Raw genomic sequence first — 15,028 nt, forward strand, 5'->3', positions numbered from 1 at the left:
CAGGTCTCTGGGTTGCACCCTTTGGGGCCACAGTTTTTGCCCTAGGAGGCTAATATTTGGTATGTAGGTCAACTGTGTGTGTTTGTATTCATGCCAATTGGAAATTGGGATGGCCTGTAACAGAAAGACACATAACTTGAAAATGAAATGGATTCAGGCAATGAGACCAAACTTTGTAGAAACACACACACACCCATACTATTTTGCCACGCCGCTTTTCATAACTCGTAAACTGGTTGTAGGGAGGCATCATTCTGATAGTGACCAGTGTTTGTGAGGTTGTGTGTGTAAGTATATGAATGGGAGGATACATGTGTGTGCGTGGTTGCAGCTGTTGTGAATTTGTGATTGATTTGATTGGGTGTGTCCATGTATGTGTGCATGCGTCTAACATCAGTGGAGAACTCAGAGGACTGAGTGATAGCTTACATGCAAATACTGGTACCTAACACCGACCTCTGTAGCTTACTTGTTTCACAAAATTACACTAGCCAGTGTATTTGTAGTTTCCTTTATCTGCTGAGTGGCCTGTGAAAAAAGCCCATATGCCGAGGCCACCAAATTCCAAATGTTTAGCATGAAAAAGGTGTTAATTTCTTAAGATGCTGTAACAAAGCTAACATAGAGTCACGGAAATGTCAGTCAAGCACAGTCTGTACATACCCACACTGCCATGGTTAGAGGACTAGTAATCTGTTTGATGAACTAATAATACCTTGTCTTAAACCCCTCATCCCTGACTCACTTGAGGGTCTTGGGTTACGGTCAACATACATGCTACCTACAGAGCAGCTGCTGGAGGGGATTTTTGCTACATTTCTCCCCTCGTCAATCTGACTTAGGGGAGTTCATGATGGCAGCAGAGGGGCTAACTTTGTAGTCACTTTAATAAAAAGCTAAAATTAGCTACTTTTGCTGTGTTCACATATTTTCAGGAGCTCATTAACAAGTGAAACCAGGTGAAAACAATGTATGCCTCCTTTCAAACCAGATGAATTGATTCGGTTAGTGTTGATATTAGTTTTGAGTCAGTTTGTAAGTATGACGGTGGCTCCATTGTGCAACTGATCACTTCCTCTTTAGCATATTTCATCAGGTGGGAAATAGTAGTGCTTTGAGAATTTACCAAATATCTCCAACTTTTAATTACAACTAAGAAGCTGACATGAACTGTTCTTTAGACTTGGCTAGTAAATATCCAAACAAGATGGCCTGAATGCAATATTAGTTCTTTGCTCAGGGATGCTCAGAGACACTGCATATATTCCAGTCTGTTATATTAACCTGAATGAAAGAAAAATGAGTTGGCTAGTGTTGTTAGAGTTGTAGGACACACATAAAAATCACAAGATGCACTATAGAATGTTGCTGTGTACAGGAAAACTTTGTATAATGTTAATAATTTGAGTTAATGCCTTCTGGATTACACTTACATTTTGGTAAACAAAAGGTATATAATGGATTATTTGTGTTATGTGCAGTTACTATGAACAATACTATACTGTGCATGAAATATATCAGCATCTGGAGATTTCTGTTACTTTTGTCAAATTTTCATAAATACTGCTGTATTACTGATGACTTATGCTGCACGCTGTGATCATTTTTATGCCTGCGACGGCAACGGCTATGGCCAGATGCATTATGGTTTTCGGGATTTTCCGTCCATCCGTCTGTCCATATCTCAAGAACACCTTGAGGAAAGTTGCTCAAATTTTGCTCAAAACGTCCCCTTGGACTCAATGATGAACTGATTTTAATTTTTGGTGGTCAAAGGTCACTATGACCTTGTATCCGTCTCATTCTCGTGAACACAGTATGTCAGGAACGCTTTGAGAAAATGTCTTCAAATTTGGCACAAATGTCTTCTTTGACTCAACGGTGCACTGATTAGATTTTGGAAGTCAAAGGCCAAGGTCACTTTTACTTGGTCTCAACTTAAATAGAAGGGGAAACATTTGGTCGGATGCTGGATTGATGGCACTAATCTTGGGTGTCCCTCTTTGAACTGTGCTGATTGTATAGATCATCTGTGCTGCCAGAATTTGTAACGTCTTTGCGACAACATCCATATTTGAAGCATATACTGTCCTGAGTCTGGACAGAGATGGAGAACTGCAACTTTACTGGCTGGTGGAGATATATAATCAGGAGGCAGTTATTCTAGTCATTACTGAGAATAAACACTATAAAGATACAATGTTTACCTTGGTTATTACCAGGACTGCTGGACAAAGGCTCAGGTGGGGCAGTAAAGTTCTGTTCTCATATATTGGGAATGCTCACTGACATTGAGACTTGCCCCCATGTCCTTGCAAGTTGCCTTGTAAGCAGTAATAAAATTATATTTTACTGTTGTCAGACCCTTAAAATAGTCTGACTTCAAAACAGCCATCTGTAAGTTTGGTTGAAGTAATAATCTAGACATTGTAAAATAATGTTATCCTATGACCGGTAGTTTGACCTCTGGAAATCCTGTACGCTACAATTCCAGCATTAACTCCCTCTCTTTAAGGAGTATAGTCAGAGGCCTGTAATGACTTTGCATAATGAGTTACATTCTCTTTTTTCATCGGGTCTGCTTTCTAAAAGATCTCTGCATTGTACAGGGGAGAGTGCTAGTCCCTTTTATCTCTAGAAAAAAACCCCTTGTGGCTACAGTTTGATCAATTAAACTCCTGAAAGGGCCCCCCCTCCTTTCATTCCTCTGCCTGAGAGGAATATAAAGTTATCAGTCTTCCCAAGCGATATGAGGACGGAAATAAGTAGTTTGTCTATAAAAATGTCCAGGTACTTTATCAGCGTCCCAGTAGGCCCCGAGGCCCTGACACTGTTCAATGTGGCTCTCCTGTACTCCAGTCTCATGTGCTCTCCCTCCCTCTCTCCCTCCCCTGTCTACTCCATCTCTGCCCGAGGCCCGCTCCTCGCTGGGTGGGGTGTATGCTGCCGGCCCTGCACCTCCAGTGGGATTGACTGGGGCCCGAGCCCCAAGTGAGGTTATCGATTTCAATCAGTGGCTGGGGAGATTGGAGCTGAATGATGCTGTAGACTTTAAACGGTGGTCAGCTGCACTGTTGGTTGTTTGGGGGGAAAATGCTGCAGGAGGAGGCACTTTGCTTTTGAAGAGAAGTCAGATAAACATACAAACAGAATTATATAGAGAGCGAGAGATCTTAATCTTCTAGTTTGGAGTTTTACTGTATGTTTGGGGGTGTTTTTTTTGGCAGAAAAAGCGCCCAAATAGACCCCAGAAGTACAAATATTGCAGATAATAGATTTCATAACCATGACTTGATGTAAGGCTGCAACAACTACTTTCATTATCAATTTATCTGTTGATTATTTTCTCAATTAATCGATTAATTGTTTGGTTCGTCAGAAGTAAAAGAATGTCCAAAAGTCCAAGATTTCATTTTCAAATAGCTTGTTTTGTCCAATTTAACAGTCTAAAACTTTGAAAATGTAGTTCAAGTCTAGCACAAAAACAGGCTGTAACCACAAATTTTGTGCTCTTTTGCCTGAAATATCACTTTAAATAACTTTCAGATGAATTTTCTGCCAACTGACTAACTGATTAATCGACTAATAGTTGCAGCTCTAATTAGTTGCAGCTTCGAAGTGTTGAGGTGAAGCGTGTAGATGTGGAAAACAAATGAATACAGGTGGTTACATAATTGCTTTGCTGATAGCTTTCAATATAAACTAATGTATATACTGTATATAAAGAAACTGACAGTAAATGTTAGTTGCATAATCTGGGTGAAGGAGTGGGAGTCTAAGCAATTAATGTTCCTCAATAGTGCATCGGGTGTTTTTTCTCTTGAGCAGATACTGAGAAGAGTGAAGTGACAACTTTTTGTTCCATCATCGTTCACAGGAAAGCGCAGGCATAAAGAAAAGACTGATAAAGTTCCTGTTCTGCTTAAAGAGGGAAGTTAGTTCACACAATGAGAGCGCCGCTGTTTTTCTGCTCTCAGAAGCATTTGCATCAAGGCCAGGAGATTAAACGTGTGGGTTGGGAACTGGAGAGAGTGTGTTGTCTCGCTTGGGGCCCCCGATGCCAGAGTTCTAGCTTTCATCGCACTGGGTGAAAGATTTTCTCCTGGACGTTTCACTCTCTGTGGCTACAGGTGGGTGGTTTGCTTGCTGTAGGTGGCAGCCACTGTGGATTTCATGCAAAAGTACAGAGGAGGTGGCTGTGGGCAAATTGTTTCACAATTGCCAATGTTCAATACTGTTGCGCTGAGATGCTGAATCCCACACTCTGTAAACTCATTTGTGGAGTTAGATGGTATTTGGAGTGTTATGGTAATATTTAAAATCGTGGGTGTTTGTGTTTTTGTAATGTCGATATTTATAATGTCAGTTTTTTAGACTTTATTATGGAGAACCAATGGAGAGAGAGCATATCAAGTGGGGTACTGAATGCTGCTGCATATCAGTTTGTAAAAGGAAAATGATGTCTGACAATTAGAGCTAAAAAAAAAAGAACAAGTAACTATTTTGATTATTGTAATTATTCAGCCTTTTTAAACAAAATTGCCAAACTGCTGCTGGTTCAAGCTTCTCAAATGTGAGACTGTAATGCTTTTATTTGTCGCATATGATGATACATTGAACATTTGTAAGTTTTGGACGGTTGGTCAGGCACAACTAGCTATTTAAGTAAACCTGTTGGCCATTTTTCATGACTTTCTGGCTTTTTATAGACAATTAAAGAAGTGCATTAATCAAAAAATATTCAGCAGATGAATCATAAGTGAAATAATTATTAGTTGCAGCACTACTTGCATGCTTTTCTTGCTTGATTGCATGTTTTTATTTGGGTTTCACACTGGTTTTACTACTAGAGACACACTTGCATCATTATGTAATGCCAGAATGTGACTGACATAGTGTCCCCTAAAACATAGATTATTGATATGAAATTGTTAAAAAAAAAAACATGATTAAATACACAAATTCTTAGAATTTGAAAATCAATCATACTTTTTTTTCTACATCTTCTTTGTAAGGCTCCATGTTCAGTGCGATTGTGCTGGTGCTTGGATGCCTGCTGCTGCAGAGGAACCCAGTGACCACAGAGGGGCATCGTGGGACCAACCGCCATGTCTTCTATGCAGTGGAAATGGACGGAGGCACCGAAGCCGTCGGAGCTCTGGCCGAGCAGCACGGACTGGAGTTCATTCAACGGGTCAGTGCATGTTTAAAACCCCTGTTGTTGCCTCTTCGTGTGGGCCTGGAGTTTACATTTTCTAAATCTGGTTCCTGAGCTGCCAAAGTGCTGACTTCACTTTCCTGTTTGAGGGATATCTGACTTTCATCAAATTACAGCAGCGTTTCTGAATATTTCATATCTGATCAAAGACACATACAGTCTACGGAGAGTGACACACACATTTGAAGAGACACATACACACACCCAGAAAGACACACATTTGCACATACAGTTTACACGTGCGAAATTCCTATATATATTGCATAGGCTCCATCTGAATGTCTTTAGAGATGATTGGGTCTTTACCTATTTGCCTGAGTTTTAATCTGTCATGCTGAAATCTTTCCATTTGTCGGAAGACTAGATGTGATTTATCCACATCAATACTTTAAAGGTTACTTTGGTTGTTGAGCCTGAAAGTGTGTCAGCTCCCTCAAAGAATGTTCTCTGCTGCAATAAAAAATAAGGGCTCAGCGCAGGTCTTGGATAGGTGGAATACAGTCCATTTTTTTTTGGTTAGAGGGAGTTCAAAGAGGCTGTTCAAGGGCATAACATATTTTGAAATGAACTTCTTCTGATTCCCTTTTATGAAAGATTCACAGTCAGAAAGATTTAAAAGGTAAGAGCCCCCATGAATTGACATCCGTTCCTGCTGTGCTCTGTTACATTCAGGATTTTAAGAAGGGATTCTTTTATTTAAGTTCGTCTTTTCAAAGAATCAACACAGATTCTTGCGATAAAATGTACTATTTGATTAAAAAACATTGTGTAAGCAATCCATCATGGACATTTCACATGCTAAAACACCCAGATAGTGCAAGTGCCTGACCTTAAGTACAGTAATCCATCTTGATTTTTTTTTTTAGATATAATGTTTTTCATTTTCATAGTTCTGTTTTTAATTGGTTATAGAAAAAGCCCTACAGGTGAGAAAAGCCCACTCTAAATCTCCCAAGAGTCCCCATAAAAGGTTTTGGTAGCACTTCATTCATTTAAAGCGTATTGCACTTTGTTCTTTGGCGGCAGATGCACATTCCTGCATCGATTTTACTTGCGGCACACAATAAAAAAACAGTCATTTGAAGTTATTGATAAGTGATACTGGTGTGTGTGTGTGTGTGTTTTGACATTATTGATAAGAGTTTGAGGGAGTGTCCGCTGGCCTGGTGTGAGGCTGTGTGCAGCGTTGGTTGGCCCGGGGGAACAGGGACGCAAGCTCATTTCAACCTTGGCCTCGCTGCCTGTGCTGTCTCTGCTGCCTCTGCTGCTGCCTGGATCATGAATAAAACATCTCTTTGACCTTTATCAGGAGTGTATTGGACAGTCCACCCCCGTCTCTGTCTTCCTCTCTGCCTGTCTCTCTCTCGTTGTCCCTCATGTATGCACACAAACACCTCTGCCTCTTCCTGCATTGTTTTCTGCTCTTTTATACACAGCTGATAGCCCCCCGATGTACTTGTAATGACCCAAACAAAAGCAAAAAAACCAATTTTTTATTTACATGTGCATGCACGTGGTGCTATAAAAGACATATTTGCAATAACTGTAGTTTTGTTAGTTTCTATTCCGGTTTGAGAAATGGTGCAAGAATCCTGCGGCATTGTCAAAACCAGTGAATGGATGCAGCATTCTGTTGTAGTTCATTGTCAGGGATGTGTAGTCAGTGTATTTGTGTTAATGAGGTGTCCAACTCAGCTCCACTATATCCTGAGAGGAGCCTCAGACAACCCCCACTTTCACGACCCCCCCCCCCCCCAGGTCCAATCTGCTGACTGGCTTCCTCTACCTGTCGGTCGCCAGAGGCTGATGCTAAATGTCACTGACACTAAATCGCCTTTGTTAATTCTATTGTAAATATCGTACTATCAAGAAGAAGCCGCAGCTTCACAATTTGCTGTGATGATATATATATATATATATATATATATTTAAAAAAAAAACATTGAAGTGAAATGAAAAGTCTGACAAGCCCCATGCCAGCTTTGGAGGATTGTGATGTCTGCTGGCATTCCAGTGGTAATGCTGCATGAGTGGAATGGGAATCAAATGTCTCCATGCTGGCACTCAACATATTGTTGGTCTCTTTGATTTAGTGTACGGCATCCAGGAAAATGTCATCTCGTCTCTCCTTTGTGCACACTTGACATATCCATTTTGCAACTGTAAAATACAAAGAAAAACAAAGCAAAATACCCGCGCTGATGTCTTTATGCCGCACGGGCAGATTTACTCTGATGCACTGCAGTTCCCTTTTTTTTTTTTTTGCAGGTGGTAGCAGACGCGCCGAAGCCTTTCCCTGTCAGTCTTTATGATTTTTAAATGTGTCAGAGAGATGGAGTTCATCTGTCCACATTTGTCTTACACCTTACTCATTTAGAAATATTTGAGGATGGCTTGTAGTTTGTCAGCATTCCTTTTTAAATCGCCTCGTTCCCAATGATGCAGTGAAATGTGGAAAAATTTAAATAAGGAAACAAACGCGCCCAGGAAGCTCTTGCTTGTAATTATTACAGCCGTGTGGCAGCACTGACGTGGATTCACAGATTACTCTGTCATACAATGGCGAGTCTCATCCCCAACCAAGGATGTGCTGCCTTAATGCAATCATTATGAGCCACAGAGAAAGAGATGCTCTGACTAGGCAGGTAATGGCAGCCATTACAGGTGCAGGGTTTCACGCACAATGACAAAGAGAGAGGAAAAAAAAAGACCCTGATCGCGATCTAAAATAGATGATTTTCTGTTTCACTTTCTGCCTGCACAGAACAAACAGCACAGTGACTTGATATTACACGCTGATTAAAAAGAAGCCTCAGCTCGCAGGCTTGCTTTACAATACAGCCGACCTAGTTTTAAGTTACATCACACGATACTGCATTGTTTACAGGTATTATTTTTTGCTTACTTAAGAGTTTGCAAATCCGATTAGAGCCAGATTAGGTCTGTGTTGCATTGTTTTTATTTTAGCTGAGATCACTGCTTTGAGAATTAAGTGTGTATGTGAGTGTGTGTGTGTGTGTGTGTGTGTGTGTGTGTGTGTGTGTGTGTGCTGGGTTTTTGTCTTGAACTCTGACACCAGGAAGTCCCTGGTCTCCAACCAATGGTGAAAGGCCTCCCAGATTCCCCTTCTCTCCAGTGAGGTGGAATACTGCTGGCAGATTACCATATCATTACCATATCATTAGCATAACATTACCGCAGCACAGCTTGGCTCGCTGTCTGCGGACGTGCTATCAGCTCATCGAGAGATTCAATCCCCAATCCGCTCCGTGCCCCTCTCCCCTCCACTCCCCTCTCTTCCCTCTGTACTTGTGAGGTGTGTTTTCCATCTGAGTAAAGCAGATGTAATTGAGGTAGAGCACTGGATTTACCGGCTAAATGAAATCACACAAACGCTCTGCGATCAGCCGGGGCCGCTGTCGTACACATTCAGAGAGCTTCTTCTCTGAAACCTCACAGCGCTGCTCCCCAATTCAGAATTTCTAATATCCTCTCAGAAATAGCCTCAGTCAGATGCTAAGCTATGTCAAGCCTTACTCTGGCTGGATTTCTCCAGGCTGTTATGTTATGGCCAGGTATGTGTGTGTGTCTGGCAAAAGGAAAAAGGCCAGCGTGCCACCATCTCCTCCCTCGCCCCTTCCTCTTCCTTTCCTGTACCGTAGGGCACCCAGGGGCGCGAAAAGGGACACCAATCCTCTAATGGTTGGAAGAGAGGGCCCATTCCATTAGTCAGGGGGCCCAGAGTTCACCTCCGCTTCTCGGTGCGAGGAGGGCGGAGAGAGCGAAATGGAGGCAGGTGTTGGCCGGGGGCAACGCAGAGGGCAACACTGCACCAGCTGCATGCTGGGAAATGCAGCACCTTTTTTTTTTTCTCCCCCATCTCCTTCTATTTCTATTTCCTCACGCAGATGCACACACCTTGCGCATATAGCACAACACACACACACACACACACACACACAGACACACGCACGCACGCAGCCTGACTTCCTCTCACCCGCTTTTGTCCCCAATTTTAATTCATTCCAGTAAGCTTTTCTCCATTTTCCTTATCTCTTTCTTTCTCCCTCACACACTCATTCACTCACTCATTCACTCACGGCTATCTCCATCTCTTTCATTTTCGCTCTCTCTCTCACTTTGCTGCCCCCCCCCCCTCCCCTCCCCTCACCCCATCCTCGCTCATGCCTCACTCTCATTTGTAAATGGAGAGAGGACTTGACTGAGGAATATGTGGAGGAGATGTGGTTTCCCTCCCAGGTGGGAAACTCAGGCGGGAGATGAAGGTAGAGAAGAAGAAGAAGAAGAAGAAGAAGAAGAAGGAGTAGAAGGGGGTGGGGAGGAGGAGGGGGAGGAGGAGGAGGAGGAGGAGGAGGAGAGCAGAAATTATGCTACCACTCCCTCTCTCTCCCTTCCTCTCTCTCCCCGGGCTGAGATGATGTATGGCTGCAAAGGCCACATGTTGGCCGTGTGATGGATTAAAGCACTTTGTAGGAAAATTACTGAGAGCGCCTCAGCACACCCGAGTCTAGCCCTTAATAAAACTCTCTTCAATATTGAAATGGAGAGAGAGATAGGGAAAGAGAGAGAGAGATAAAGAAGATAAAGGAAGATGGTGGACGAGAGCAGCGAGTGGTGGGAGAAGCACAAACATACTCTTGTAGGTGAAATGGAATATTGAGGAATATTGTAAAATTTCACGTTGTGTAGCTTTTACTGTTAGATTTTACTGCAAGTCTTTGCCTTGAATGTGTTTATAAAAAGAGCTTATAGAGAAATAAGTGAAAGTATACCAGGTTTTATGGAGCTGTTGTTTATTCTAAGCTTTGTGGATGAGCTTTTACAACATGTTTGTCAGTTACCGCTGCTGTCGAGTAGTTTTTAGCTATGAACATTTCCTCTCCAATGTGAGATGCTTGAGAAAGTTTTGCAGAAAGCACAGACTTCATGCTAAACCTGTGTAATGTGATGGTAGACTCCAGCACAGTGTCAGTTTTTATTTCCAAATAGCAGATCACTGTAGATTGTTTTCATCTAAGGAGAATTATTTTTCCACAGTTGACTTCATTGTAAAACTTTTATGGTTTGTGCCACACAGAGCAGATTTTATTTTGGTTGTTTAACTCTTAACTGAGTGGGACTCATGAAGGACAGAAATAAATGAAGCCTGTTGCAACTTGGAATGTAATAACTCGGTGCGTAGCTGTAGAGTGCAGAAAGCCTGTTTTTGTAATCCTCAACTAATTCCCACATTTGCAGTGACATCACATTGACACAGTCACAGTGCCTGAATATATCCTTAACGAATTATACAATAGAAAGTGAAATGGCGACTATTCCATAAATCAGTTGATCAGTTCTGTCATTTCAAGCACACTTGCGGCTGCTTTTCTCCGCCCTATGTGGCAGCAAATTGAGCGTATTTGGTTTTGGACTGTCACCTTTGGAATTTAAAAAAAAAAAAAAAAAAAGTGTTGATGATATTGTTATGTTTCACCCTTTGATAACCGCGACTTCATGCAGCGCATCATTTACTCATCATGAAAGCCAGCTTGATTTCACTCAGGTTCCCCTCAGTGTCCAAACTGGAGTTAACTCTTAATGTGCATAGTTTTCATGTCCTATAACCTAAATTGTGTTTAGCAATAAGAGTTACACTGAAGGGGTCAGCAAGTACAAGGATTTTGTAATGAATTTATTGGCTAAACCCTGGTGTATTTCAACGAGGGTCTTATTTTCATAATAATTTCCCCCATTTTCAATATGACTTATGTGTTCAGATGTTTTTTTTTCTTTACAACATTCTTGCAACTTGTTGTCTCCTTTTTGGTCTTGTCTTGTTGAATTAGTTTACTTTTCTAAAGCAAGATTTTATCCGCTTTGTTTTTGAGGCTTTGTATGTGTGCAGGTGCTGGAAAACTAGTCACTTAATTATATTTTCTATTCTTCCAATGATTAGATTATAGAAATAAAAGTTGTTTTTATTTGTTTTGTTGCCATGATGCTCTCATTTTGTCTCATGTTATATATCCGACACACCCCTTTACTGTACAGCAGAATGTTTTTGCCCCTCCATAAAAGCTGACTTTGGCATGTTTAGTTGACTTTGATAAAATCAACTGTTAAAAACAAATGTTGTTTTTTTAAAATTCAATACATGCATTATGTTTCCAAATTCAAATGAGTAATCATATAAAAAATCAGATCTCAGTATTGACAAAAATAATGTTGATTATGATTTTTGTCATAAGCAAGCAGCCTTAGTTCACCTCCTTAGAACTGCAGACACGTCTCTTTCTGCTTTTTGGGGAAATTATTATTTTTTTTTGGCAGAGTGAAATGTAGGCGTTTAGTTAAAACCTTGTACAATCATTTGATTGATCATAATTCTTGCCCTGTTGGGCCTCTGTTTTTTTGCGATTTTGCTATTAAATTATAGCAAATAACTTGATGAGAACATAATAAGATCCTTCTTATTTAACATTTACACTAAACAACAACCAATCTCAAAATTCTTGCATTTGTCTTTAAAAAAAACCCTGTTGGTCTCTGTGTTTGTCACTTTAAAATGGGCTGTAGAAGCCTTGAAGCCCCCTCCCATCTCCTGCATTTCCTGCCAATACTGTAACCAACAAGGCTTAACTGCTCACCCCATTTAGCCCCAAGCATCCCCCTCTATCACCCAGCCCTCCTCCTATCTCCCCTTTCTGCTTCTCCATATTTGGGGCTGTGGAGGCCACGGCCCCTGTAGGGCTGTTAGTATACACACCAGCTGCTATTTGCTCCATAGGGTGGGCTGCCTCACGTGGCTCTCACACACTGCTTCAATGACTCTTGATGTCTGTGTTTGTTTTTGTTTATCCTTCCTGCTTTTCCCTTCCATCCCTCCCTCCATCTCTGCTGCTCTCTCCTCTTTCTGTCTGGCTGTTGGAGGCCGTCAGCAGCAGCGGGACACACGTCCTGCAGATGCTTCAGCACTGAGACGACTCAAAGTCCATCTCTGCTGAACGGCCATCAGATGCTGGAGTCCAAATCAGGCCTTGAGTGCTATTTCCTTTTTGAACTGTGCTGTTTATATTTTTCAGACAGAGGATGGTGAAAGCCCAGAGTTTGTGTTAACACCAACATGTTGTCTGTTAAGTTGCAGAATAAATTTTGATATCGGTATAATGGCAGTAAACAGATGAGACCACTTGTTGGTGGCTGCTCTGTGGTTTTAGTCCTGCACAAAGAAGCTGTAGTTTTAAGACACAAAGAAAATCTGTCCCACACCTAACAAAAGTAGCTCAAACATGAAGATGTACAATTAAGGAAAATTACACAAAAAACTAATTGTATTTATTAATCATGTGTTTATCTGACCACATGGGGGAAGCTAAACAATTTTTCTTTAAAAAAAAAGGCAGAAATGATTAACAATTTGCTGGTTCCCAATTCTTAAGTGTAGGAATTTGCTGTTTTTCTTTGTCATTTATGATAGCAAATGAACAGTCTTTGAGGTTTGAGACTTTTGGTTCTGGGAAAATTGTGATGAGCATTTCTCACAATTTTTTTTACATTTTATAGACTGAACAATGCATGGTGGAATTGTGAAAATAATTGGCGGATTAAATAATAATTTAAAAAAATGATTTCATGTGAAAAATAAATGTTCTGTAGTGTTGTATTTGTATAACAGACAAATGTTAGCCCAGTTTTCCTTTTTAGCTTTTTTTTTTAAATCTCCACTATCTGTGGAGGGAAGTTTTTGTCTCTTTAGTGTACAGGCTACACTATGTTCACTCGGTCTGTCTGGTATTTATTTTTCTTTGATATTATAAACTGAGCTTAAGTAAGAAGTTTAGACTCAGTGAAAAAAAGCAGCTTAATCAGTTTTAACTCTGCTAGCTCATGATGGACATTTGTCATGAATTCTGGTATCTTATATAGTAAACAGATCATGAAAAAAAACCATTAGTGTCACTTCTACGGACATGATTGCTAGACACACAGGCAACATTTAATGCTTAGGTTTGCAAGTTTGCCTTCAGCAATGATGATTTCAAAAGTTAAAGGAGCTACTAGCAATTCTCATGGATCATCACAATGTTTCACATGAAGTCTCGGTTTTAAGCTCTTTTAGCAGACAAATAAAAGAACCTGTCAGAAAATGAAAGGACACAAACACATAAAAAATACACAAAACACCAAAAAACAGACATTAAGGAACAAAAGATAAAACAAGTAGATCACAGTACCTGCAGTTTTTGTTTCACAGTGCCTTAAATCTGCTTTTTTTTCCTTCAAGTGATTTGTTTTAAATCGTGTTGCTTGGGTCTTTCAGTCATATGCTCCGTCTTATGATAATCTGATTTGACACTTGAAGATGGAGCAAAGGCTTTTCTTTTCCATAGGATTCAATAACAAAGTGCCAGACTTTAAAAAAAAAATACAGATATGACGAAAAATATGGAGTAACAACACCAAATCTGGAAAAGGTTACACTGACTACATATAACAAAAATAATATAAAGTCATTTGGCATCTGTTTACACGGACATCAAAAACTTGTTTCAGTCATTAATAAATCAAATTGTGACTATTTTTTTTTTTTTCCAAATTAAGACTTATGATTGTTGAAGTTTTCATTGTTTCACTGGCAAATAAAAATTGGGCAATTTTAAAAGAGTTTAATTAGAGCTTTCAGAGCCCTCAGTTTGTCAAGTGTCTCAGCTGGAGGAGAAAACAGCTGAATTGTTCTCAACTTGTAAGTGGAGTGAAGCTCGAGGATTTCAGCTGTAGGTAGATTTTGTATTTCTGTATTTCCTATCTTGATTTATAATGCGGCGTCTTTTGGTGATATTGTTAAGGTGTCTTTAAAGAGCACGTAGCGTTCTGCTGACCTTGACTTGGGTATCACAGTACCCAGCAAAGCTTACAATGGTGCTACAGTGAATTTCACAGTGGAGCTGTACTTGCTCCTGAGGCTGCACATTAGGTAGATGTGAAAACAAAATAAAAAGCCACTATGGGATAATTAAAATTCCGTTCTTTAATTGATTAATCTATTATTCCTCTCTGTCTTCGCTCTGACTGCCATCTCACATAATTGCTGCCGATTTTTGGTTGGCATCCAAAATGGTTGAGTCCAATATTTACTCCATAAGGGAGCTTTTTAACAGTTGTTCTTTTCAGGAGTAGTAGCCAGGTCTGCAGCTGATCCAAGTCATAGATTTTTTTGTTTTGTTTTTTGTTTCCATATCATAATGTACTGTGTACAGCATTTTGAATGAGACTACTTTTCAGTTGTGTCAAGGAAAGTTAAGTTTCTTTTTTCTTTGCTTATTTTAATTAATATGCTGGAAATTCTGGTGCATAAAGTACCTTATCTGAAGTTTGAGCATGTCATGGTTATCATTATATCAATACAGTTAATAGTTTAATTAGCGGTTAGCAGTGTTGCCTTACAGCAGTGTGTGTGTGCGTGTGTGTGAGTGTGAATACACTGGCTGCTGGAGTCTTTCTGTTTAGAGTTTGTATGTTCCCCTTTGTGGCTTTCCACCTTCTGTCCTAATACATGCAGGTCAGGTTATTTGGAGACGATAATTGCACATAAATGCGACTAGTACATTATGTTAATGCAATTAGTTCTTTCTTTATCTGCAGTATTTTTTTTCTGGATGACACATACAGAGGACAGAGGGGGTTATTTCCACTCACATGCATGCTAAGAAAAGGAATGCATGGTGGTGATTAGCTGGTAGTCGTTACAGTCTTTTTAAACAAGGCGAGGGGGTGATATGAGAGGAGAGTTGCTGTTCTGTGTGGCTA

General features: G+C 40.3%; 1 protein-coding gene across 1 annotated transcript in view; it reads left to right on the forward strand.

Annotated features, from left to right (window-relative positions):
- The first annotated feature begins 4,050 nt into the window (after nt 1-4,050).
- The window catches only part of LOC121946024 (neuroendocrine convertase 1-like), a 204,329-nt gene continuing 193,351 nt past the window's right edge, over nt 4,051-15,028 (forward strand). The window contains exons 1-2 of the mRNA XM_042490429.1: nt 4,051-4,130; nt 5,016-5,194. Coding sequence (XP_042346363.1) covers nt 5,021-5,194 — 174 coding nt within the window. The 5' untranslated portion in view covers nt 4,051-4,130; nt 5,016-5,020. The remainder of the gene's footprint in view (nt 4,131-5,015; nt 5,195-15,028) is intronic.

The sequence above is a fragment of the Plectropomus leopardus genome, chromosome 7, assembly GCF_008729295.1.
Source record: "Plectropomus leopardus isolate mb chromosome 7, YSFRI_Pleo_2.0, whole genome shotgun sequence".
In the NCBI taxonomy this organism is placed as follows: domain Eukaryota; kingdom Metazoa; phylum Chordata; class Actinopteri; order Perciformes; family Serranidae; genus Plectropomus; species Plectropomus leopardus.